Source organism: Cyprinus carpio, chromosome B8, assembly GCF_018340385.1.
Source record: "Cyprinus carpio isolate SPL01 chromosome B8, ASM1834038v1, whole genome shotgun sequence".
In the NCBI taxonomy this organism is placed as follows: domain Eukaryota; kingdom Metazoa; phylum Chordata; class Actinopteri; order Cypriniformes; family Cyprinidae; genus Cyprinus; species Cyprinus carpio.
Window position 1 is genome coordinate 25,152,236 of NC_056604.1, and position 27,047 is coordinate 25,179,282.

The following is a 27,047-nucleotide window of genomic DNA, read 5'->3' on the forward strand; positions in this document are numbered from 1 at the left end:
GCACAGTGGGTTATAGCCACCTCTTGTCTGAACGCTTCTACATGTGGAGTATTTATAACTGTAGTCATGCAGGACAGAGTCCTGGTGTCATTTCCCAAATGACTGAGCATGCAAACAGTATCTGTTACAGACAAGGGAACTAAATATAGTCCGAGCCGGACAACGACATGCACATGTAAATCTCACAGACATCGGCTCATTCTAGAGAATCTCCAGTTGTACATTGTACTTCTGTCAGCTGTTAACTAATCCTGATTGTTTGGCTGTGGCAGGATTCACTTCTGCGCAAGAAGGGTGAGTCACCGGGCCTTCGCTGCGGTGTGTGTGAATTTGATATTTCCTTTCACTGGATTATTGTAATGCATTAATCTGGACATTTCAGTGAGAGACTTCTGCTTTTGAATAATTTGATAGAACTTTTTTTTTGCCAGGTTAACTGATTTCATTTCCTTGAATGCTGCTTAACACTGAGCTCAATGACAAATAAGAGTGTCCATGATAAAGAAAAGGGTAAAATCTTTTTTTATTATTATTATTTTTGTAAACACATATGCCAAGTTCTTTCTACTCATGTTGGTGTTATGTGGTTTTCTACAATGCATGTGCATATCATATGTACTTTTCAAGGTATAAAGATTATTTTTACAAACAGCATGAATTATCAATTCATGAATATCACTTTATTTTTGCACCACCATATCACAACCTAAACAAATACTGTCATATAAAAATCTGATATTTTAAGAGACTTATCAACCTTTATCTGCATGTGTCTTGTGTCTGTGTGTATATGTTTAAATTATTAAGCAGTTTGTTAAAAAAAAAGAGAGAGAAGAAAAAAATTATAATAAATGCCAATACGGTCAAACTACTTTATAATGACGTTTTCAATAATTTAATAATAATAATAATAAAAATCAAGATCAATTTTACTACAGAAATTTAAATATATCATAAAGCCAGAGAAATAAGGCAATGGTTCTCTCAACATTCTTAAAAAATTAAGGTTCCAAAAAGCAGTTTTCGCAGCAATGCCTTTAAAGAATAATTTTTGGTTTTCCAATAAACCTTTCAGTGAGCAATTCATAAAGAACCATTTTTTTCTAATTAAGGATGTTTTAATTATCCAAAAAAAAAAACATCTTCCACTATACAGAACTTTTGTGCAATGGAAATATTCAGTAGATGTTACAGGTGCTTCATGAAACCATCAATGCCAAACCATCAATGCCAATAAAGAGTATTTATTTTTAAGAGTGACCCATGGAGCTAGAGCCCACTAGTTGGTCTCAACAAACTTTCAGGGGGCCCCAGTGAGTTAAAATGAATAAATTTATGAATTTATGAATTTATGAAATTAATATAATCTTGATATAATCTAAATTGAAATGCCTAAAATACACTTAAATAAAGATGTAAGCAAATATTGAATTGCGCTGATACTTTTTATTTAGTGCTACAAATGACATCAAAAGTGGAAAAGGTTGGTCAAAAAGATACATTTACTCACAGACCAGTGACCACCAACCGCACCTTGCAGACGGAATCATAAAATAGTGGTATCATCAGATCAGTCAGATACTATGTGTGATACTCAGTGTGATACTATGACTGAATTCGGATGTGCTTGTTACCAATGTTTTGGACAAAGTGGGGCATTGACATCCTTTATTAACAGAAGTATCTGATCTTGAATTTTCTTTTTATCCACAGCAATCACTGAGTGCCGGTTACTAATGACAGTTTATGTATGAACCATGGCGTGGAATTTGACCTAAACATCTAAAATGAGTGGGTACTATAGAGAGACAAAGTTTGGACATTGACACTGCCTGCCTATTGAGGGCAGATTGTTGTAATTTAAGGTCATGGGACTGTCAGATAAAGCTGTGATTGGCCGAGGCCTCAACAATCCCGACCCATTGGTGCGTGAGGCCTATCTGATGGCATATGACTATATCAACTATGTGACGGCCAAACCAGGCATCCCGGTGGGTCCAGCACCATCCCGTGCCACGGCTGCCTTGCGTCATGCTGGAGATGAGCTGCTCACTCGCTTCCCCATCTTCTTTCGCCGCTGGCCGCGTGTTTTCCAGGACGTGACGGACCGAACGGCCTGCTCGACCCTCGTTTCTATTCTGGATGAGCACTTTGCACCCACACGACGTAGAGACCTCGCCTGGAGCGCCGTGCTGTCTGTGTTTGTTCTCTCTGGACAGCTGGCACTGCACTGCCAGGAGAGGGGCATGTCTGATATCCTGCCCCAGATTCAGGAGTGCGTGGGCAGCTATGTAGAGAGGGTCATCTGCCCCGAGATCAGAGACAGAGGAGGATGGGTGAGTGTCAAGGGTCAAAGCAGGTCTCTTCTCGTTAAGCCTCAGCACCCATTTGGCTCCATTCTGAATCATTATCAGCGCTTTTCCACTGCATGGTACGGCACAGTACGGCTCAGTACGGTTCACTTTTGGGGGGTTTTCCACTGGGTAAAGTACCTGGTACCTGGTACTTTTTTTAGTACCATCTCGGTTGAGGTCCCAAGTGAACCGTACCATTACCAAAACATGACGTGAAACACTGTTGATCACGGATTGGCCGGAGAGAATGGTCGCTACCTACGTCACTGAACCTGTGACAGAAACACAAAAGAACCGCTAGATCAGCACAGCCAGCCAATGATCGAACGCAATTGTTTTGAACGAGTGCACCTTTTTTAACAACCAAAAATTTTTGTTGTCTGTTGCTGAAGTACAGACGTTCCTCTCGCCGATAGCAGAGGAGATGGGGCTATGTAGAATGAAAAGGGTTTTTTAGGAGTCGTGGCAGTAGAGTTGGCGCAGCTATTACGACATGTGAATAATCCCGCCCACTCTAAAGCGATACTAAACTGCAGTGGAAATGCAAACCCTGCCGAGCCGAACCGTGCCGTACCGTACTGATCCTTGCCGAGCCGAGTCGTACCACGCATTGGAAAAGCGCCAAACGATGATTCATTATTGTCACCAGATGCTAGCTGAATCAGGTGCTTTGAATATACTGGAGTGAAATCTGGACTTGTAAGATGTTTCAAGAAGTTTCCTGCAGAATTGGAACTGTACATTTAAATATACAAGTAAATATAAATATACGAGTACAAGAAAGTACTAAATTTTTTACGTTCTTAAGTATTAAAGGTAAACAACAACAACAACTTTAATTTATAAAATTTAGTGCAGTAAAAAGTATGACATTATGCTTTGGAATGTAGTGAAGTAAAGTTTTCCAAAGAAAAAATACAGGTACTTTTAAAATTTGCTTGAGTAAAGTAAAAATACTTCACTACTGTCCAGCTCTGTATTATTGTAATGGGCTTTGTAACAAGTAGTATATTTTGCTGCAAAATAAGCACAGAAAATGCACAAAGAAAAAAAATATGCACATTACATGATCTAATCCAAGTGGTTACTGCCATAGATATGTACAGATGCCCCATTCGACCGCTCCAGGCACGTAGATGCGGCCGCCATCTTGGAACGGTCAACTTGACTATATATAGTTACTGCCATGATTTGAGCAATTTATGTTACCACTCTAATTAGAAATTCATCATCTTCATGGGACGTATTATTCTATTTTTAAATTGTCAATATCATACTGAGTACCTGAAAATGCCAAAATTATAAGATATTTAGTGCTGCAGTAAACTAACACCTTTTTTATCGCGAATATCCGAGGCTTCCAGTTATTTGAGTTTTTCCCCAGTTATTTTTGCTGTACAAAAACAGTAGCCTGCTTTATATGCTGCTTAATATTGCAAACTGGCATTCGTCATCATATCATTTAAATCCATCATTGTAATCAAATACACTGGTATAGCTAGTTTTACCGTTCAGTGCACCAGTTATTCTAGTTATTTACAGGCGTCTGGCTGTTAATGATCGGAAATGTAGCACATTCACAGGGAACAGCTTACTGTTTCGTTGAAAATTAAGGTGTATACTTATATGAATAATTATTTCATAATGTCTAATATTGTGTATTCTCTCAGACAGGCTTTATCAGTCGCTTTGGCGAGAAGCAGAAGCTCGAAGACCAGGTGCTGAAGGTGTGCTGCTGGTCTCTGCTCTTGCTCAGTGTGGGCATCTTATCCTACTTCCTATGGAGAAGAAAACCTTAGACAACATCGCCATCTGCAGAGAAAATGTTATAAGGACATTCATGATTTGCTTGGTTTGTGGTAAGATTTAAGTTAACGCATTAAAGTATCACTGGTTTTGAAGCTATAAACACAAATGGTTATATAACAACTATGAAAAATAAACCATCCCTTGTTAATAAATACCATGTTATCATCATTTGTTTCCAGTTAAAACAGCTCTAATCATGCTGTGCTGGCCAAATATACAGTTGTGACTTAATTTTACTGAAGCTAATGCTCATGTTAAAATTCCAATTAAAACATTTTGACTGCACATGACTGATATGTTTCTATTATTTGATATAGTTCCAAAATTAATATTCCGTCATGTACTCACTCTCGTGTCACTCCAAACCTGTAAGACCATATTTCTCTTGTACTTTTTCAAATGATCATCTTTAGTGTTTCACAGGTTTGGAAAGAAGTGAGAGTAAAAGATTCTTAAATGCTATAGTTTTTAGTGTGTGTGTGTGTGTGTGAATATGTATATATATATATATATATATATATATATATATATATTGCTTTGTTTATTCAATTTCATTAAAGTTATTAAAATTATTACAATTTTATATATTAAAGTAAATAGGATGAATGATCTCCATCGAATGAATGAAAAACTGCCAAGCAGCCACCATGTTTGAGATTGTCCACAGCTATAATACAAGTAAATACAAGACCAAATTTAATTTAACATTTCTGGGCACTGTATAACTCCCATTTATTATGTCATTAGGTTTGATAACTTCTAAAATGGACATCAATTTCACAAAATTAAAATTAAAAAAAAAAAAAAAAAAAAAAAAAAAAAGTTAAAAGCCAACTTGTTCACAGTTCATTTCATTTTCATTGCAGATAAATGTACACAATGTGAAATTCATCTTTATTTCATGTTATATGAATTGCATATATGGATGTTACATAATTGGTGACAGTTGAGACTTCTGACTGGTAACGTAAATAAGCATTCAACATGAGATCAATTCATGTGATGTCTAGAGGCAGTCCCAACAGGTTTGACAAGGACGTGCCAGTGTATATGACCAGTGAAGAATGAGGATGGGTTCAAATAATTGGTTCATTCATATCTGCAAATTAAGGGAATGAAGAGAGAGACGTTTTAACAGAAGAAAAAGCCTTTAATGACATCTGTACAAACAAGAGACAAGAACAGACAAAGAAAATTGAGCTTTGGAACGTTTTTTTTTTGTTTGTTTCCTTGTACATGAGCAAAATGATACAGCCTGGAAAACGACACGTATATCAAGAGACTTAAGCCAGCTCTTCCTCTCCCTCCTCCTCAAACTCGCCCTCCTCCTCTGCGGTGGCGTCCTGGTACTGCTGGTACTCGGACACCAGGTCGTTCATGTTGCTCTCGGCCTCGGTGAACTCCATCTCATCCATACCTTCTCCGGTGTACCAATGCAGGAAAGCCTTGCGCCTGAACATAGCGGTGAACTGCTCTGAGATTCTCTTGAACAGCTCCTGGATGGCCGTGCTGTTGCCAATGAAGGTGGCGGCCATCTTGAGCCCGCGGGGTGGGATGTCGCAGACGGCGGTCTTGACGTTGTTTGGGATCCATTCGACGAAGTAGCTGCTGTTCTTGTTCTGAACGTTGAGCATCTGCTCGTCCACCTCCTTCATGGACATGCGGCCGCGGAAGATGGCGGCGACAGTGAGGTAGCGGCCGTGACGCGGGTCGCACGCGGCCATCATGTTCTTGGCGTCGAACATCTGCTGCGTGAGTTCGGGCACGGACAGTGCACGGTACTGCTGGCTCCCCCTGCTGGTGAGAGGAGCGAAGCCGGGCATGAAGAAGTGGAGACGAGGGAAGGGCACCATGTTCACGGCCAGCTTGCGCAGATCTGCGTTGAGCTGTCCGGGGAACCTGAGGCAGGTGGTGACTCCGCTCATGGTAGCGGAGACGAGATGGTTGAGGTCACCGTATGAAGGTGTGGTGAGTTTGAGGGTGCGGAAGCAAATGTCGTACAGAGCTTCGTTGTCGATGCAGTAGGTCTCGTCTGTGTTTTCCACCAGCTGGTGGACAGACAGCGTGGCGTTGTATGGCTCTACTACAGTGTCGGACACTTTGGGCGAGGGCACCACGCTGAAGGTGTTCATGATGCGGTCGGGATACTCTTCGCGGATCTTGCTGATGAGGAGGGTGCCCATGCCGGAGCCGGTGCCTCCACCGAGAGAGTGGGTGAGCTGGAAGCCCTGCAGGCAATCGCAGCTCTCGGCCTCTTTGCGAACCACATCCAGGACGGAGTCCACCAGCTCCGCTCCCTCGGTGTAGTGGCCTTTAGCCCAGTTGTTTCCAGCACCACTCTGACCTGTTGCAATAGGCAACAAATTTCATTTTCACATCCGCATTTAACATAAATGTGACCCAGGACCACAAAACCAGCCACAAGGGTCTATTTTTTGAAACTGAAATTTGAATAAGCTTTCCATCGATGTATGGTTTGTTAGAATAGGACAATATTTGGCTGAGATGCAACTATTTGAAAATCTGGAATCTCTGAAATACTGAGAAAACCACCTTAAAAGTCATCCAAATTACGTTCTTAGCAATGCACATTACAAATCAAAAATTTAATTGCTATATTTACAGTAAGAAATTTACAAAATATATTCATGGAACATGATCTTTACTTAATATCCTAAAAATTTATCATTTTGACCTGTTCATTGTATTGTTGGCCATTGCTACTAATATGCCTGTGCTACTTATGACTGGATTTGTGCTCCAGGGTCACAAATGGCATTTCTTTAATAACGATACTCACCAAAAACAAAGTTGTCTGGCCTGAAGACCTGACCGAAGGGTCCGGATCTCACGGAGTCCATGGTACCAGGCTCCAGATCCACCAACACAGCACGGGGCACGTATTTGCCTCCTAAAAAAAAAAAAAAAAAAAAAAAAAAAAAAAAAAAAAATTTACAAAACAGGGTTAGAAAGACAAAATGGGTTTCCCTAATAACGTGCACTCTCACTGGGCAGTATTGATGTGGATGTACCTGATGCCTCGTTGTAATAGACATTGATCCTGTCGAGCTGGAGGTCGCTGTCGCCATGATATGTGCCGGTGGGATCAATACCGTGCTCGTCGCTGATAACCTCCCAGAACTAAACAATATAATAGAGAATATAAGAGGACTGGAATTCAGAGGATTGAATGTAAAACTACACGCAACAATTCACGAAAATGTTATTAATGCACGTCAGATTTAAAAACGACATTGTATTCGTTTATATTGTGCACTGAAATGTTTCACTTAAACGGTGCTTTTCAAATATTCACCGCGTGGGTCTCACAAAAGGCGCCAACTGTTCAAAAACGCCCACGCATATTTCGCATCAGACTCCTCCCGCCCAAAACTCGCGCGCGCGCCACGCACGCCGGTTGGCTGAGATCCGTTTCCGTCGTCTTTACGAACTAATCGATTTACTGGTCATCTATTTTTAAAAATATATGTAAAAATATTTTTACTAGTAAATTTAAGTTGTTTTATCCTAGTCGGGTAATATTTAATGCAATTAATTAATTAAAAAATAAAGAGCTATGACTGTATAGACTGCGCTAGGCTTGCACTTCCTTTTGTCGCAGTGCAGTGAATCTCACAAAGGGAAGTTCCAGACAGACGCCGATGAGAACGAACAGTTGGCGTTAACATATACATTTCTGGCGCAACTATTAAATTTCCTAGTCTTTTTAATTTTCCCAAGCCTTTCACAATTTAACAAAACAAAACTGGAACGAGGAAGCACATGGTTGACCTAGATTTCATTCAAACGAGCTCAGAACATCCGGCTTAGGCTGCTCATAATGGACAATAGTGTGCAGTAACGGTAGGTACATAGAGAAAATATAACTATTACGTTAATTCTGCGCTTTTTCAAAAATACCTAAAAAAAAAAAAAAAAAAAAAAAAAAAAAAAAAACGCTATATCCTGTTTTCTTCAAAGTCTAGATTAAAAACCAGCCACTGCACATTTTAAAGAAATAAACAGACCTTGGCTCCGATCTGGTTACCGCATTGTCCGGCTTGAAGATGCACGATTTCCCTCATTTTTACTCTGAAACTAGAAGATTTGAGAAAGTCGTCAACCTTTTTCTTTCTTCAACTGGCTGAGAACGGAGACTTCCCCCATATAAGTAGCCTCCCGCCCCGCCCTGGACACAAGGTTACTATGTATCAGCACGCCATTAGCTGTCTCTCAAGAGCCCGCCCATTCGTGTCCGTCTGGCCAATCACAGTAGAGACAGCGGATGCTGATTAGCCCTCCTCGACTGTCAGTCAAATTTGATGTCAACGCATGATTTTCTACGACAGCGCTTTGTTTTATAAAAATGAAAAAATAGATGACACACATAGTACCACAGAAGCAAAATCCTATAATGAAGCTGTAAATCGCACACAAACTCTTGGTTGTTTATGGATCTGAAATGTTCAGCGTGCCAAGGCTCAATCTAAACAGCGCTGAATAATAACAGGAAGTAAAGTGTACAGTTATGATTACTAGGCACGTATTGGCTAAATATCATAACATTACAATAAAACTGTGTAAGATACTGTAGAATAGCATATTTATCAAACAAAAACATAACCCAGTGCACTCATAGTTTTAAATCAAAGCGGTTATACATTGCTGCTAATTATTCCCTGCATTACTATTTACTGTTTAGTGGCTTGGTAACAAATAAATATTGGCCTCCTCCATTGACTCCATCCTCTGCTTTCCGACTGTGGTATGTAATTAAATTCTGACACTTGACATTAAAAAAAAAAAAAAGTGAGTAGAAAATCCCTTGTGAAAAAGAAGTACAGTTTAGCATACTTTTTAAAAGAGTAGGCTACTTATTAAGGAAATAGTATACTTTAAAAGAATATACCTAATTGTGAACTGAATGTAATATTTTCAGACACATAATTGCATGCTAATTGCAATTAAATGGTAAAAGGGTGTTATAGTTTAAATTTTAATAAATGTAATTAGTGTTTTGTTGTGCAAATTAGGTCGGACGTAAGTGCATCTTTATATGTAATTTCATAATTATTTTTGTTTTCTTTGAAATGAGGTTAAAGTATAACTGCTGAGTGTACTGACAATATACTTGAAAACGTGCCATGTGCTTAAATATATTTTTTAATTACACATTTGTAGTTTGCATGCATTAGTCAACACATCAAAATAAGTGTACTTGTTTAACGTCAAAATATATATTTTTTAATTAAAATTGTATTTTGTGTTTAATTTGACAATATATATTTTTTATTATAAAGTGTGTAAGTGTGTGTGTTAAGCCACGAAAGTGAATTCTCAAGTATACTTAAGTGCCTTTTTGTTTCATTATATTTCAATTATATTCATTAATATCATATGCCATTATATTAATATTATATTATTTCATTAATATTGCATTAGATTTGAAGTACACTATTAAGTGTATAATTCAGAACAATTAAAGGGATAGTTCTCCGGACCAGAAACGTATAGCAAGGACATCGGTGGTACAACCTTAACTTTACAAAGCTACAAGAATACTTTTTGTGCGCAAAGAAAACAAAAACAACGACTTTAAGTTGTGTTGCTATCTACTGAGGGCCAGAGAGCTCTCGGATTTAATCAAAAATATCTTAATCTGTGATCCGAAGATGAACGAAGGTCTTACAGTTTTTGAACAACATGAGGGTGAGTAATTAATGAAGGAATTTTGACAGAATCACAAAATTGTTGGATGAACCTTGGAAGCACACTTCGCTTTCACGTTATGAGAAATGTGTTTTTCTCTTGTCAGAGCTAGAGATGAAGCAGCATACATTGTGCTTATGATGTTTATTAATATTTTTGGCAAAATGAAACCCTTTTTTAGTTATTCTGAAAAATAAAAGATGAAAAGTTTAGTGCGTGTATGTGTGAAAGTGAAGAAGAGATGCATGTAATATATGAAGGTTTCATGTTTCACAGGCAGACACAGTTCTGGTTTGGGTGCAGTTGTATTATTAAAAAGCAATCTGACTGTAGGAGAGGGAATGCATGGTAATATAATCCGCATTGGCACAGTTGCTGTGACTTAGACTGAGAGAATGAGTGTTTGCCCCAGCCCTCCTGCTGTATCATGGGCAAAGTCCTCAGGGGATTTTACAGGCCTGACCAGATAAGATTGCAGATACTGTTACAGAAGCAGATGGCACACTGATGCCTTTCTGATTTGAATAATCCGAAAAGAGGCTACTTATGTACAGTTCTCCTATTCTTTCACTACAATGCACAGGTTTCTCAGTACACTTAATCGTGACTATAAAAATAGGTTAATTACAGTGAGTAACTTACAGAACAAGAGCACTTAGCTGAGTCATGGCAGTTTTGTGAAGTTCTTTCAGTATTAATGAGATCAACTTTCCAGTTAGGATTATATAAGGAAAAAAAAATCAATATTGGCAATAATGTATTCTCCCTCTTGTTGTTCTGAATCCATATGACCCTTAATAATCTTATCTCCAACACAAAGATATATAAGAAATTGCGCTCTGACAAGATAATCGTGAAGACTGAGCCTCAAAGGGCATAACTTTTCTTTGATTTTGAAAGTAAGAAATCTGATGGGCCAATTTCCCAGGGACCGTTTGAGTTAAAGAGGGTGGAGAACTGGGTGAGAGTCAAACAAAGACGTCATTCTAACTGCTTAGCGTGCAGGAGAAGTCAAAGGCTGCATACATATTTGTAAATAGATATTTTTGTTTTTATCATGTCTGTCATATTTGTGAGCTCTAATATATCACACTAGCATTTGTTTTTACTGCTCTGTTGTGTCAGCTTCCCTCATACTGAATTCCCTTTGAAGTTAACATGCCATGTGCTCTTAGTCATGCATGTTATAGAATATTCATATAAGGGTGGGTGTAATTTTATAAAATAGTTTGTCACCTCATATTGTTTAATCACAATTTCATAAATGATCTTTTGGTGAAACGACAGTCTTTTCTCTGGTGATGTATGGTGGACTTCTCCAATCATTTATTTTCCACAATCAGCTGCAAGCTTATGTTCATTTTCTAACGCAGGGCTGACATCTCAAAATCCATTTAACAGGTGATGCATAGAACAAAGTCTCCGCCCTACATTATTTTCTTTTTCAATAATCCTTTTTACTCATATGTGCGTAACAATATGGAGATCTGTCCACTTCATCACAACTTTAATCAAACTTTAAAACGTGTTATTCCTCTGAAATGACTTTCGTTTTGCCCCACACAGACTATTCGATAATGTTAACTTATAGTCAGATAGTTATAATCCAATCAATTCACCATGTCTGCACTACACTCTTTACAGTATCATCTATCACTTGGAAATATTTGAAATTTCAGAAGTAAAATGGGTTTCAAATGGAGACTCACATCGACTTTCACTCAGTGGTCATCTTAGTGCTGCAGAAAATGGCATTAGATACATTACACTGAGACATTAACTGCACTCCGTCTATCTGTCTCTCTTCACTCCTCTCTAATATAGAAAAACACATCCTGCATAAAAATAAAACATTCATTTATGAAATCCTTAGAGACCCTTGCAAAAAAGAAGTAGACTTTATCATACTTTTAAAATAAGTGCTTATTATAGAAACCAAATCATTTTAAAAATATATACTTTTAAGTTAATATATTTTAAATGTACCTAATTGGACTTCATAATTACGAATGTGTAATTACAAATACATGACATAAATGTTTCAAAGGAAATGTTGAAATATATTTTAATTTACCAAACGCAGTACAATAGAATTATGAAATTGTGTATAAATAAGTACTTAAGTTGTATTTAAGTGGTTTAAAAAAAGCACAGTTAAGTTCAACTAATTTCATATATAATATAAATCTAAATGAATACATTTTATTTTACTTGCAAATAACATGCAATTAAGTGTCAAAACTTTACTTTAAGTTCACATGTAATGTATGTAATATCAAATAACACACTACAGTTAATGTTACTCAAGTACCTTACATGTGCTTTAGAAGGTTAGTCAGCATATAAAAGCAATGACCATCTTTAAAGCGCTTTAAAAGATGAATAAAGCATAATGACTTCAACTGAAAATTTAAGTAAAACATTTAATGTGTAATTAAAGTGCGCTTTCTTATGAAACATGAAAGTCATGAGGGTGTACTCTCTTTAATTACAAGTGGCCTTTCATTTCAGTAATAATATATGATATGCAAGTACAGTTAAAAAATAACAACAACAACATACTTTTAAGATTTTCAGTGCTTACGCAGCACAACTAAGTGTGCTTCTTTTCGCAAGGGGATGAATGCTGTTGTGTAAAAGAGGCAGTAAATAAAATGACTTGTTTCTTTTCCTTTTCGCACCACTTCTCCTTTAATTCAACTCTGTCACAAATGCATTTTGGTTGCGAAATGAATTATGCAGCGAGGCAGCTGAACCTGGAACATTTAAGTGGTTGCACTGATTCTGTTTGTACTTTTTAACTGATGCTGGATAACAGCAGTACAGAGCCATCCGAGGACACACTAGCATGTTACAGTGGTAATCAGAGATCCCCTAAGGTGACACAGTGAATGTCTCTCGTCCCTGACTCAGCATATGTCCTGCCAGTGAACCATGCTAGTGCTGGCTAAGGCAAGCATCACTATTAATATTATTCATAATAAGCAGACTTATAATTCTTATGTAGTGGATGATAAAACAGGCTAAAAATAATCACGTTCTCAAGTTTTTAAATGGTCCTTTACACTAAGAAAAAAATGGTTCTTTTAAGATCTGTCTACTAAATGTTTCTTTAAGGAACCAACCTTTTTGGGAAATCTTTTTGGAACTTTAGCAGTGCCTTGTCTCTAATAACATTTGGCAGTGAGTTCTCTACAGACAAGCACCACCCACATTTCCTCTGAAATTATCTTATCATCAAATAATTAAAGGGTACTTTAAAGGGTATTTTAAAAAAAGAATACTTGTTACAGAAATAATATACTTTAAAAGAATATATTTGAGCAAGAACTGAATGTAATGATTTTGGACACTTAATTGCATATTATTTACAATTAAATGAAAATATATTCTAGTTTAAATTGATATTAAATGCAGTTAGTCCAGATCACCGTGGCGCGGATGATACAGAAGAGCATACACAGCATACGGTGATATGGAGAGACACAGAGGAGACTGTTGACAAAGGAATTGTTGAATAAAGTCATTATTTTTGTTTTCTTCGCTTACAAAAAGTGTTCCTGTCGCTTCATATAACCAAGATTGCACGTCTGATGGAAGATGGAGTATTCTGACGACGACTTTCATACCTTTTATGGACCTTGACACTGTTATTTATTTGGCAGTCTATGGGACAGTCACAAGCCTCCCGGTTTTCATCCAAAATATCTTAAATTGTGTTCCGAAGACGAACGAAGCTTTTACGGGTTTGGAACGACATGGGGGAAAGTTATTAATGACAAAATTTTCATTTTGGGGTGGAGTATCCCTTTAAAAAATCTAAATAAGTTTACTTATAAAGCACAACCAAAGATGATAAAATAACTAAAATATACTTTGAAGTAAAACTTTAAATTTTACATTATTATGAAGTGCACTTTTTAAAAGTGTACTTAAGCATGTTAAGAAACATGAAAAGTGCCTTTAAACACTTAAGTGGCCTTATATTACAGTATTATTATATTATCTGCAAGCACAGTGTTTTATACGTGTAAGATTTGAAGCACACTACAAGTACACATTCAATACAATTAAGCAGACTTCTTTTCTACAAAATTAATCTTACATAAATGTCTTAAATCATAAGTAGATTAGTGTTTTGTTACAGAGTCTCTGTGTGTGTGTGTGTGTGTGTGTGTGTGTGTTTATTGGGTAAAACAGACGTAATGCTCAGCTATAGCACTTCATTAGTCATGAGTGAGATCTCAGTGTTGCTTATCCTGCATACGAACAGCTGTTTCTCACTGAGCATCGTCTGTAGATGGGGAAATTCTCCCAGATCCCACAAGATATCAGATTCCTCTGTGCACATGATCAGTATGTCATGATCAGTAATTCACCACTGTACAGAAAACATACAACCGCAGTGTAGCATAAACAGCTGCGTCAGACGCTCTTACTGTTGTTTATTACGCAGGAACTGTTGGTTGAATGTGCTGGTGTCTGGCTGTTGTACAGTGAATCTGCCCATCCCCCCCGCAGCAGTCAGAGCCAGAGTCATGGCCTCATCCCTTCAGAGCACTTCAACAGTCAGCTGTTCTAGACACTAGAAACTGCTTAGGCCTGAGAGGAGCTTCTTACACACACCCTACAAGTGCATCTGAACACAACATCAGGCTCTTTTCATACAGTGCTGTCTGGAGGTCTCAAACTCTGTAAATCAGTTTTAAGAGCCCCTGAGAAACAAGCTTATAATCATCTCTCTCTTTTAGCCTATTATTTGAGGTCAGACTGAGGGTGAGCTCATACATTGAGCAGCTCCACAGATTTAAAGGGAAAAGGTTCCTACGCTGTATGCATGTATGAAAGATAACGACATGTTTGATTGAATGAGATGATGGCTAGGTTTCAAAACCTAGGGTTTTATGTTAGCATGCTAAGCTAATACTGCAGTCTTATAATAAGCATAAAATACATCACACAAATATCAGATGATTTTCAGTGTTTCAGTATCATGATCATTCTCCTTGTTATTTTAGTAGCACTGAGGTACTATTTTTCGTATATTTTGATTAATTCGTTTTTATATTTTCTGTTTTAGTTGTAATTTTAGTTAAAATTGTTGTATTCTAGTAAAATTTTGTTGTTTGTCATTATATATATCTATATATATATATATGTTACCTTAGTTATTGTTATTATTTTAAAATTTACATGAAATTACATCAAACTAACTAGATTAATATATACATGTATATGTATATGTATGTACGCATCTGGGGTTGATTTTTTAATATTTATTCTTAAATATTTTTAAGATTTCAATTTTTTTTTAATGTTTTTGAAATTTATGCTCACAAAGGCTGCATTTATTTGATAAAAATACAGTAAAAACAGTAATATTGTGAAATATTGCAATGTAAAATTAGTGAACACACATGTACATATATATATATATAGATATATATATATATATACATATATACTGTATGTGTATACACACACACACACACACACACATACATACATATATTACATATACATATTATTTTATATTATATATATTATATTATATATATTATATTATATTATATTATATTATATTATATTTATTTATATTATATTATATTATATTATATTATATTATTACACTGACATGTTTTATCCATGCCTTAAAATTTCAGAAGGCATTCTGCCTACCTTTTTAAATAACTTTTTAAGGCAGCATGCCATGATGCCTTAAAATGCTGTGTATGTAGGCAGTGTACTAGGCAGGGAAACAGTGCTAATGTTAGCTATTTAGGCTTTGGATTCCACAGAATGATCCTCAAACAGTCATCAGGACACCAGCAGAGCAGATGGAGATTAGCAGGCTTTGCTCAACAGCTGTAGCGAGGCTCAAAATGGCAGGAGGCTGATTTGCATATGTATAAGCAGTGCACCACTATTGTAGTAAATCATTGACATGTAAGTCAATCATCCACGGTATCACCTTTCATATTTAACTCTCTTTTGATGTGCTCGGATGAATGTTATAGACTCAAAAGAAGGAGCCTTTTTCATGCTGTTTAAATGGCAGCTCTCTTTCCTCTTGCAGTGGTCAGTGTGCACTATGTGCTCTTGAGTTATGCAGACACACAGCTGTGGGGGTTGAGACTCGTTTAAAGCTGCCCACATCTGATTGAGTCTTGCTCTTGCAGTGTCTCTAGGGAAGTGCTGGCAGGATATGAGCTCTGACGGTAATGCAAGTGGACTGTCCCACCCCCTCTGCTCTTCCCCGCAGTCGATGCTGATGAGGCCCTGGAGACGTGGACAGAAGAGCACAGATGTATGCAGATACAGAAGATCCACTGATGCAGTGATCCACAGCACTGGAGATAAACAGCATGCTTGTGAAACTGGTTTGTCTTACTGTAAAGTGTAATGGAAAGACACATTTTACTTTTAGTGCCTGAGCACTTCCTATTCTGAAGTCCTTGTGGAGATTTGTTGAAGGAACCTTATTGGTTTTCGGGGTAAGGTTTTGCATCTTCTCAATCAATAAAGAGACATCATTACGGACCAAAGGTCATAAGTGTGCCATGAGCCGTTCCCTAATCTAAAGAAGGAAGTCGATTGTAATAGGCTGCCATCGCAACATCTGCTGTACACACAATATGGTGGCTATTTGTTTTATATATTTATTATCTTTGTTAATCATTACCAGCTATGTTTGTTGGTCCACCGGCTACCAGCATAAAAGCACATTTACCATTTCATACAAATTATTGATTCAAACCTAGGTTAAACCTGTAAATGTTAAATAGAAATGTGTAAATTTGTGTATAAACACAAGATTAGGATTTGACTGGAAGGCATTTGTTGGAGAAATATATATATATTATGTTTTTGAACAATACGAAGTCTCTTATGCTCACTGCATTTATTTAATTAAAAATACAGTGAAAACAGTATCATTATGTTATGTTAAATTATTTTATGTTATAAAAATGTATTAGAATTTTACTGTTTTCTAAGTCTAATATATAATGGCAAAGCATGTAAATCATAGTTTCTACAAAAATGTTAAACAGCATAAACTGTTTTCAGCTTTGATAAGAATAAGAACTATTTTTAATAATTGAGGACCAATAATAACTGAGAGGCAAATCAGCATATTAGAATGAGTTCTTAAGGATCATGTGACACTGAAGACTGGAGTAATGATGCTGAAAATTTCAGCTTTGATCAAAGGAATACATTACATTTTAAAATATATAGTAAAATATTATTATTAAATTATAATACTTTTTTACAATTACAATTTTTGGCCAAATAAATGCAGCCTTGGTGAGCTTAGGAGATTTCTTTCAAAATCATTTGCTCCATCTAGTGTTGTAAAAGTAGTATTTTGACATCCATTGGCAAATTATGAGACAGCAAACATGTTTTATGGAAAATAAAGGGTAAATGTCATGTGCTGTAGACGGATAGCAATCAAACAATCAATTTCATCATGTTACATTTGTTTGTGAGAATCCAAGGCTATTTAAATAGCAGGATTTCAGTGATAATTCAGTGTGCTTTAAAAAAAAAAAGAATGATTTTCAATTGCTGTGCCATTTAGAAAGATTCTGCAGAACACCTGTTAATTATCTTGGATTAAGACCATAGACTGTATAAAAATAGACCAATAAGATCAATAGCATTTGTGATATTTTTAGAACTAGCATAGCCTAACAAAGTTAATACATTAAAACCAGCTCCCTAGTACCATGTCCTGCGTCCCCCTCGTTCTGCCAAAACAGCTCTGATGCACTAAGGCATGGACTGAAGTCCTGCAAATTGTGAGCTAAAAGAACAGCGAAGGTTTCTGACATTTTTCGAGTCATCTTTTACTTTATATATATAAAGGCTGAAAGTTTGGATCTAAACGCAAGAGGGCAGCAGAGAGTCACGTCAAAAATAAATAAATAAAATATAGTATTTATTTACTTACATACTTACTTACTTATTTACTTAGCCTTCAGATGTCAATGGGACAGTAACTTCAAAAAAAAAAAAAACTATGTAATCAATTGTGTACACCTAACGGTTGCTTATCAGTGCCTTGAAGGTACATTTTATTGCCTTTTAAGCAGGGCTATTTTACCCCAGTGACAGCTGTATTCTCATTTTTTCTGAGTGTAGAATTAATTTAATTACTGATACATTTTTGATTTGATGAAAGAAATAGTTTTATGCAAACCTACATAAAGGCTCAATAAAGTCGAAGTTTGTTATGTAATAAAATGCATTTGGATCAGAATTGCTCACATATATCAAAATATGTGTATACACATATACCTTACTTGATAACAGGCATAATGATGCTGGAAATTCAGCTTTATATCACAGGAATAAATTACATTTTAAAATATATTTCAATATTAAACTTTTTTTTATTGTAATAATATTAAATGAATATGTCTTTTACTGTATCTTTTAATATAATAAATACATACACAGGTTGTTTTCCTAGCCCAGAGAGGAATGCTATTAATGGCGAAATAAATAACATATTTAAATATAATGCTCATGTCTGCTTTTTTTGCCAAATCCATTACTAGGGATAATCTTACAATTATACTGGCTTTTCAGAGGATCGGCAGGCTTCAGGACTGATATCAGCTCTCAGCAGCTGTTGCGGAGATTCGGGGTTATGAATATGACAAGCGTTGAAATAAACTAGACAAGTATGTTGATCTCAAGTACATGTGTGCTATAGAAATAGCACCATCGGTCAGAAATCAGTGGATGCTGTGTAATCTCATTCTTACTTAAAGCTCACATGATATTGTTCAAAATGGAAAATGCAGGATTACATGAATAAAAGTGCTATTAAGGAGAGATTTCACTTTGGGAATGACAATACCAACTAAATCTGTTTTTTTCTATTTGAATATATTTTAAAATGCAATTTATTTCTGTGATCAAAGCTGAATTTTCAGCTTCATTACTCCAGTCTCCAGTGTCACATGATCCTTCAGAAACCATTATAATATGCTGATTTGCTGATCTTTGTCTCCCTTTTAAAACAAAATCATACTGACCCCCAAATTTTTCGTTGGTACAAGTACATTAACAGATAGCAAACAATCATTTGAAGACTCGTATTTATTTATTTCCATCCCAGACCTATGAGGTAATGTCCAACATCTTAGGTGGAAACTGATGTTGATTTATATTTCATTTGACGTTTATATTCCCCTCAAACTTTTTTATTGTGTTTAATATTGAGCATATTGTCTTGAAGTCTTTACAAAATGCTCACACAACACACAAAGAAATACCTCCTTAATTAAATATATACATTATCTTTTACTATCTTACCATATTTACAAGTCACCCCGATGAGCATCCATTCAGTGTTGCTGGCTTTTTCAAGTCCATTAAGTACGAAAATATATAAAAATAAAGCTGCCTCTTCTTATTAACAGTCTGTGTGGCATGGTGTTAGGAAGCAGAGTGGGCTTTTCTGTTGCGTTTCGCCCGTCGGGTCGGAGGAAAGCTGATGAACTCAAAGTGTTTGAGTTGGTCCGAGTTCGGGAAGGGGAGCGGTCCTTTGTGGAGGCGCTTGATGAAGTGAACTTCCCGCTGGTTCTCTCTGGTTTTGGAGGCCTTGATGGGCCGACCCTTTCTGCTGAAGGCCACGTACCAGCCCTCGTATTTAGCGTTCTGGAAAGCAGTGTAGTTGTTCTCCAGGACGATCTCTGTGAAGATGCAGTCCCTTCCTCTGCCATTCGGCTGCGAGAAACAGAGAAGCCACATGTTATTTCACTGACCTTTAAACTCAAAACTGTGAAATTAAGGACTCTTTATTAGCGAATCAATTACTTTATTAATACATTAAATTTACATTATATAGAAGTCTGTAATTACTTATAAACGTTTTTTTCCACACACAATGTATCATCTGAATCTGTCCGTTGCATTCTGACTTTTTTTCTGTGCTGAACAATTAATTTTCATATAAGGGATATATAATTTTGTATATTTTTATTTTAGGATATAATTTCTTATATATATATATATATATATATATATATATATATATATATATAGCAATAACATATCAATATATATTTATTGATCTGTTATTGCTGTCTTTTAAAATATCTATCAAATAAATTAAGTAACAAAGCCAGGGTTTATTTGATGTTTTACTAATCTTGAAAAAGTCATTATTACATTATTAAATAATATATTGTAAAAGAATACACTTAAGTGTGAATTGAATGTAATGTTTTCAGAAACATGTTCTTTGCAATTAAATGACAATTTTATATTAAATATAATTAGAGTGCTATTTTGACCCACTTAAGTAGGACTTAAAAACATCTTTATGTAATTTCATAATTACTTCTAATGTACTTCTTATGTGTTACATTGTACTGCCGAATGCACTGACAAGCATTTAGGATAAACTAAAATATACTTTATTTGCCATTTCTATTAAAACGTGTCATTTATTTATATTTAACATATTATAAAAAATATCAAATATATTTGTAATTAGACATTTGTAATAATGAAGTTGCAATTTACACTGTAAAAATGGCTATATATATGATATATATATATATATATATATAATATATATATATATCATATATATATATATATATATATGTTATCTGTGTTTACTGATGTAACATTGAATAAAACACTACAGTTAAAATTATAATCTAGTACTTTAGATGTGCTTTATTGTTTTAGCCAACACATAAAAATAAGTGTACTTGACCAATTAAAAAAGTATTATTATTAAAATTTAATCATTTAAAATATACTTCAAAGGTAAAACCTTTAAATTGTCATTATTACAAAGTGTACTTTTCGAAAGTGTACTTAAGTGTGTTAAGAAACATAAAGAAATGTGTCACTCTTTGAGTGCACTTATGTCACCTTTTATTTTATTTGCATTATATTATACAACTACATTAAAGAACTAAGCAGACATCTTTTTCACAAGGGTTGGACTTCATACTGACACTATCTGTATAGCTGTATAAAGTTGTGTTCTGGTCATGTGATCTCAACATGGCAGCCACCATGATGGGCCGCACCACCAGACTTTGTTTTAGATGGTTAGTACTTCCAGTGCTTTCAGATGGCTTGGGTCTTATGTAAGCAGTGTTTTGTCTCACTGTGCCCATCATTAATTATTCTTCCTCACAGCCTGTGCCCTCATCTGTCAACACGGTTCTCTTCATGCTCTCACTGTCTCCATCTAGTTGTCCCAGCGCTGTGTCTGATGGCCAATCCATAGCGCTGAAGACATTTTTTCCACTTCCGTGAAGGAAGAAGTGGCTTAACATCTGACTAAACACAGAATGGGTGTGAAAGCTGTTTCCTTCACAGAAGATGCCATTCACACCATCTAGCTGCTGATCTATTATGTCCCGATAATACCTCAGCATTTGCACACCCAGTGAGTTTAGCTGGCATTTTGATAACTCCTTTTATTTTTTTAACAGTAAATGTTCTGAGTTTATGAGATATAATATGAGTTTGGAGTGACATAAGCGAGGGTATATGATAGAATTTTAATGTTTCAAGATGGGATTTGATTAATCTGATCAAATGTAGATTTCTGTTGCCTCGTTTTAGACCAGGAGTTTTCAATCTTTTAAATGCCTCAGACCCCTAAATATGATCATCCTCATGTGAGGGATCCTCAAATATGTATTTTCATGCATAAAAACCCAATTTATCCTGATTTAAACTGGTCTGCTATAAACTATGCTAATTTTAAAATATTATTAGAAAAATATAGTTTCTATTGCATTTTGTACTCACTACTGTTAGATGCCTTTTTTATTATTTATTTTAAGCAGGTTTTTATTTTGTATTTATTACTTTATAAAAATAGTAAATAGATATTTTTGTTTACTGTTTATTTATTTTTTATGTTTACTTAGTTACTGAAATATAATATATCATTGTACTAATTATTTAATATAAATGTGTATTATTTAATTTAATTATTTGATTACTCATTTATTTACATCAGCTTTTATTTGCTTATTTTAATTCTTATTTTACCATTTATTTATTCACTTCTTAAACAGTTTTTCTCTAAACTTTTCACAGTCCCCTGGCACACCATAATGGCTATAAATGTGTGTCTCTCTCTGTGTGTAATATATTTATATAGCCTTTTTATTATTATTATTTTGATCAAATTTTGTTTCATTTATTTATTTATATCGCTTTTTATTTATTTGCTTATTTTAATCGTATTTTTACAATTTTTATAATTTTTTTATATATATATATATATATGTATTACACTTTTTAAACACTTTTAATCATTTGTACACTTTTAAAACTTTTCTCTGCAATCCACTGCAGCCCCCTGAAAACCCTTGAAAACCCTTGTTTTAGACACTTTTACCCTACAACGGTGACAGGCCTAAAAATTTAAATAAAATTTTCTGCAAAATCTCCAAGTAAGATGGTGGGACATACCTTGCCCACTAGTTTCCCCCTGCGGTTCATGCACAGGTATCTGCCACTTTCTGCTCCTTTGATCCGAACACGACTTCCAAAGGTGTCTGTCTCCACATAAAGTCTGGCTGTAATGCAGCACAAGTGTTAGCAACAAACAAAATACTGTAGCCCTTAATAGGCTCAGCCATTTATCAAAACCATAGAATATACTGCAGTCATAATGAAAACATACCCCACTTAGCTCAACATTACTGTGTGCAGTGTAAAAATAATTCTACCTGTCCTGACCCTTGAAATGTCACTTTTGTTGGCATAATGTTATGAAGCATCAGTAGTTTTTAAGATTTCAGTATACTTATTACATGAATATTACAACATCAAGATTTTCAAGATGACTTCCTGAAATCCCATAAATCCTGACTAGTCAAATCAGTCTCATTTCCCCTTGCTGTTTGAAGCAAATTAACACATCCTAATCAACACAAAAGGGAAACGATTAGGCAAAGAACAGTCTTTTGAACTATCAGCCAGTCCCCTTTCAGCCAATAAAGCAATCAGACGCGAAAACAGCGCTATCTGCACCGAAACCCACCGTGAGTGAATTACAGTAGATGAATGCGCGACTCACCGAAAGTGTTTCCGTCCTCTGCGGTGGCGCTCACTCTCTTGCCCTGGATCTGCACGTGTCTGCCGCTGGTTCTGCTGTACAGCTGATAGACTCGAACCTGCCGCCGGCTCAGCTGGTCCGTCAGAGAGCCCTGTTCCCTCACATACTGCTTAAAATTAGGAGAAGGGTGATTCTTCTCCCCTTTTCGGTGCAAAGGGAAAATAAGATCACATATATTTCTCTCTCTGTTGCTGGAATAGAAAACCTGTTCGTTTTGTAAATGCCAGCCAGAGCACTGATCTAACTGTAGTCTAGGCCTAACTAATATGCTATGGAAAATAGTTTAATTATAATCTAGAGCAGTGGTTCTCAAATAGGGGCCCGCTAGAGGGCCTCAGCAAACTTAAAAGAAGCCGCAAATGATTTCAGTTTATTTTAAATAAGTTACATCAATAAACTAGCTAATCGATGTTTATTAGAATGTTATAATCACTCGTCACGTAAACTGACTTCCTGTCCTATTTTAATCTGTCCAATTAACAAACAGTTTTTTTTTATAAACATTTATCGATTTTGAAGCTTTGAAATGTAACTGACTGTAAAAGTAAATCAAAGGAAGCATAATGAGAACCACTACAAAACTGACAAAATTTATTGCCGAAGCCGTGCAATAAATATGACACACTTTAACGTTACAAAAAAACACGAAAAAACAAATAAATAATAAAATGCAATAAATATTTACCTGCGCGTGACACCACACCACGAAGAAGTGAAAAGAGCTACAAAATAATACAAAAGAAAAGAAAGTTAGTCAATATGCTAAATATATATATAACCATATATATAAACATATATAATATTGTGTAAATTAGATCATAGCACATTGTTATCTTCAGTTCAGCAAAGCATTTCTTATCAAAAAAATTTAAAATATAATAAAGAAAAAATAAACGTTCAATATATGAGGTTCTAAAATAAGTTCTTAATTCTTCTGAGATTAAAAACACTTTAACTGAGATTACAGACTCTTTGTTTGTTTAATATTTTTTTATTTTTATTTTTTATTTTTTTACAAAAAAAGTGTAAAAAAGTATAGGAAACAAACGTTGATTGCGGAACCCAAATGTTATTTTGTGGCGCCAGACAACATTTCTATCTGCGACCTTTATTTTTAAACTCAAAAGCCTGTAAATATTGCTAAATGTCAATATACTCACATGTACAAGCAGCGCTGATTTATTCCATACATTGTGGGAACGCAAAGTATAATGTCGTATCCAGAGTTCTCTTGAATGATAATCCAGCTCTGTGATCTCTCGATTAAATGAGCTGAGTCAAATTCATACACCAGTGAAGAGTGCGGCAGCGCTAGATCTTCAGATGCGCGTCTCCGCAAACACACACGCGGATAAATCCGATTAGGAAAAACACGATCCTCATGTAGTCCAGAAGATTATGGAGTTCCATCATATGTGTTTGAACAACACAGGTCGCTGTCTAAATCATAGTTTTGATAATAATATTGCAGTGGCTCCCAGTGTGCTCTTGATGTTGTGTTGGCACTGTCACTTGTGGAGAGGCGCAGCGCGCACTGCGCGTCTTGATCCCTCACTGCGCCACTGTGATAGACGTCAAGATCCCTCCCATGAGTGTCGCACCTTTTCCCCCTCTTCAGAGACTCCTGAGCTGTGTTCTGCTAGATGAACATGTGGAGGTGTATCCAACTTCTACACATTCAAATGAAAAGCATGATCATGTGACTACAACCTATATATTCCTGGAGTAGGATGTGAGGCCTCCTAATTTGGTCCCATCTGATGGATGATTAATCTCTCCGAATGAATGCTGATGTCTTCAGATCATCCTCTGTATTTAAAGCTTTGAGGTTCCCCTGGAAAGGGGTGTGCCGCCTGATGTTTGGTTTGTTAGGGCCCATCTCAGTGTTGGTCTTTCCCCGTGAAGGGGCCATGACTCACACCTTTTGCTATCCTGGCAGCTCTAATGAGAAAACAATGGTGGCTTTTAATCACAGGACTCCAGTGGGCTTTTGTTAGCTCATGCGGAATCAACATCAAGCACTAACGATATAACGTCAACAGGATGCTCTCTTTCCGACGCATAGTTAAGTTGCATCGCAGCAATTAGTGCTGTCTTGCGAGTGTGACCACACCAGAGCCACCACTTGGTCCCTTCAAATGAAAATTTGTGTGAACTTTCCCACCCTAGAAGAGTGAAACTCAAGGTTTATATACTGTAAATCAGTGTTTCTTAACTGGTTTTTGCTTCAGAACCCAGATTGGTTATCAGTTGGTGACCCAACACAACCAACCCATATTTAATGTACTATGTTATTTAGTTTTAAATATATAATTATATATTTTTTTTTATATAATTATATAATTTATATAATAATTATATAATTATATAATTATATAATTATATAATTTTTGAGAATCAAGACACATCTCACTACCTGGCCATGTTGGAATCTAATTGTGAATCTCAACTGTGTGACAAAATACAAGTTTGATTGGATGCAGAAAAAATCTGTTGGTGTTCAAAATGCTTGAATATGCATTTTGTGAGTTTCACAAGTTGATTAGTCTAATTATTTTTGCTATCCTAAATGCAATGAATTGTAATTTCCCCATCTGCTATCTGCAACCTATTAGACTGTGTCATATTTTTGGATCAAGACCCACCAGTTGAGGACCACTGTTGGGAGACTATTTATTGCTTTATTAATAGAAAGTTATAGATTTTATACCTCTATTTTATCACACTGCAGTCCTTTTATTCAGTTTATTAATGGACTAAACTCTGAATGAATTTAAATTCACACTGATTCTTTGGTAACTGTCCATCTGACTGGGCATGATGGCGACAGACGCGAGCATCGACTCTTGGCGTATATTGCAATGTGTTCTCCACCCATCAGTTTGTATTTTGCTAACGATAGACAGATAGTCAGGAGGTGTGAATAGTTATTGCCGATAAAGGTGGGTGAGACAGGTGTGTGTGTGTTTGATGTGAATGTAACCAGGGGATGAATAATAGCGCAAGTCTTTAACTGTACATGCTTTTTCACTTATATCTGATTAAATAAATAAAAAAAATAAAATAAATGTAATACATATTAGATTAGTGTTTAATTAAATACATTTTTTTTTTCTTTTTTTAGAATTTAGTCAGTTCAAGCTCATGGTCAGTTTTGGCTCATGGGCAAGCCCAGACGCAACTTTTTGTTTTGGAAGGAGAAATCTGCTAAATGGATTTTATGATTGCAAAAAATAAAAAAAGGCAAAAACTCTCTGATCTGAGAGTGCTGCAATCTCATTGGTAGCTGAATGCACATCTAAATAACCCAAATATTGGCAAAATATATAAACAATCATACAAAAAGCATAAAAATAAATTTTTGCATTCCCATTTGACACAATAGCAAATGAACAATCCATGATGGTGTTTCTATGACTTTCCAAAGGAGGAAAAATATCAAGATATTGATTACATGGTCAGATAAGAGAAAGATGTCAAATTTGCCATCACTCCCCCAGTGACTAGAAACACTCACAAAGCAGCTGTAACTGTTAAATATTTTATAATCAACACAAAATCTGCTTTCAGTGAAATTTTGTGGGTGCAGGTTCCATGTGGACTTGCTTAAGGGTCATAATATTCAAAACAATGTCCTGCAAAACATCTCTGCTGCCCTCATAGAGTTATGAGAAACAATGTGAATTCCTCACCTATTAAGAGACAATGTCCAGTGGTGGGAAATCAAAGGAAGACAGATGTTTATTAAACTGTGATCTGACCCTCAGAACTGTTTGACATACTGTACATTTAAACAGTCACACCCTGACAGACACATAGAGACAAAGCAGCTTTTGCGAAAGCTTGAACTGAAGACCCACAGAGGCTCTGTATGTGTGTGTGTGTGTGTGTGTGTGAACGGCAAGCATCAGAGGGCTTAAGCAGTGGATCTTCTCACCAGACCGGAATTCCGTCGGCCCCAGCAGGATGCCAAGGGTGTCGGCCACGGTTTTTTAGGATCGGGCGGCTCAGAGCAAGAGGGATGTGATGTGTCCTAATGAAACACCACACGTCTA

General features: G+C 35.9%; 3 protein-coding genes across 8 annotated transcripts; 1 reads left to right on the forward strand and 2 right to left on the reverse strand.

Moving 5' to 3' along the window:
* Nucleotides 1-88: 88 nt before the first annotated feature.
* LOC109052594 (apoptosis regulator Bcl-2-like) lies at nucleotides 89-4,453 on the forward strand. 4 transcript variants are annotated; one of them, XM_042730262.1, is made up of 5 exons: nucleotides 91-294; nucleotides 432-510; nucleotides 1,714-1,791; nucleotides 1,866-2,336; nucleotides 4,025-4,453. In XM_042730262.1, the coding sequence occupies exons 4-5, from the start codon at nucleotides 1,869-1,871 to the stop codon at nucleotides 4,151-4,153; spliced, it is 597 nt and encodes a 198-aa protein (XP_042586196.1). In that variant the 5' UTR covers nucleotides 91-294; nucleotides 432-510; nucleotides 1,714-1,791; nucleotides 1,866-1,868; the 3' UTR covers nucleotides 4,154-4,453. The 4 variants fall into 4 exon arrangements, with proteins under 4 accessions (XP_042586197.1, XP_042586196.1, XP_042586195.1 ...); XM_042730261.1 differs by lacking the exon at nucleotides 432-510; XM_042730260.1 differs by having other exon boundaries at nucleotides 92-294; nucleotides 1,714-2,336.
* An 839-nt stretch (nucleotides 4,454-5,292) lies between these two features.
* On the reverse strand, nucleotides 5,293-8,344 carry LOC109052593 (tubulin beta-1 chain-like). Its single transcript, XM_042730259.1, has 4 exons — nucleotides 8,192-8,344; nucleotides 7,196-7,304; nucleotides 6,964-7,074; nucleotides 5,293-6,507 (listed from the first exon to the last, which is right to left on the reverse strand). The coding sequence occupies exons 1-4, from the start codon at nucleotides 8,246-8,248 to the stop codon at nucleotides 5,447-5,449; spliced, it is 1,338 nt and encodes a 445-aa protein (XP_042586193.1). The 5' UTR covers nucleotides 8,249-8,344; the 3' UTR covers nucleotides 5,293-5,446.
* A 10,627-nt stretch (nucleotides 8,345-18,971) lies between these two features.
* LOC109055737 (fibroblast growth factor 17) lies at nucleotides 18,972-24,960 on the reverse strand. Of its 3 annotated transcripts, none has more exons than XM_042730265.1 (5): nucleotides 24,153-24,960; nucleotides 23,678-23,714; nucleotides 22,954-23,101; nucleotides 22,344-22,450; nucleotides 18,972-19,616 (listed from the first exon to the last, which is right to left on the reverse strand). In XM_042730265.1, exons 1-5 carry the CDS (start codon nucleotides 24,182-24,184, stop codon nucleotides 19,326-19,328), a joined length of 615 nt encoding a protein of 204 aa, XP_042586199.1. In that variant the 5' UTR covers nucleotides 24,185-24,960; the 3' UTR covers nucleotides 18,972-19,325. The 3 variants fall into 3 exon arrangements, with proteins under 3 accessions (XP_042586199.1, XP_042586198.1, XP_042586200.1); XM_042730264.1 differs by having other exon boundaries at nucleotides 22,954-23,134; nucleotides 24,153-24,959; XM_042730266.1 differs by having other exon boundaries at nucleotides 22,954-23,098; nucleotides 24,153-24,958.
* Nucleotides 24,961-27,047: the final 2,087 nt, after the last annotated feature.

Bases quoted from the DNA above. Each gene is read 5' to 3' on its own strand.
- LOC109052594 (XM_042730262.1), top strand. From the start codon at position 1,869: ATGGGACTGTCAGATAAAGCTGTGATTGGCCGAGGCCTCAACAATCCC. The intron at 2,337-4,024 runs GTGAGTGTCAAG...GTATTCTCTCAG, and splicing joins TCAGAGACAGAGGAGGATGG to ACAGGCTTTATCAGTCGCTT.
- LOC109052593 (XM_042730259.1), bottom strand. From the start codon at position 8,248: ATGAGGGAAATCGTGCATCTTCAAGCCGGACAATGCGGTAACCAGATC. The intron at 7,075-7,195 runs GTACATCCACAT...TTTTTTTTTTAG, and splicing joins CTATTACAACGAGGCATCAG to GAGGCAAATACGTGCCCCGT. The intron at 6,508-6,963 runs GTGAGTATCGTT...CTATTGCAACAG, and splicing joins GCCAGACAACTTTGTTTTTG to GTCAGAGTGGTGCTGGAAAC.
- LOC109055737 (XM_042730264.1), bottom strand. From the start codon at position 24,184: ATGTATGGAATAAATCAGCGCTGCTTGTACAT. The intron at 23,135-23,677 runs GTAAATATTTAT...TTGCACCGAAAA, and splicing joins TGGTGTGGTGTCACGCGCAG to GGGGAGAAGAATCACCCTTC. The intron at 22,451-22,953 runs GTGAGTCGCGCA...GCTGCATTACAG, and splicing joins AGAGGACGGAAACACTTTCG to CCAGACTTTATGTGGAGACA.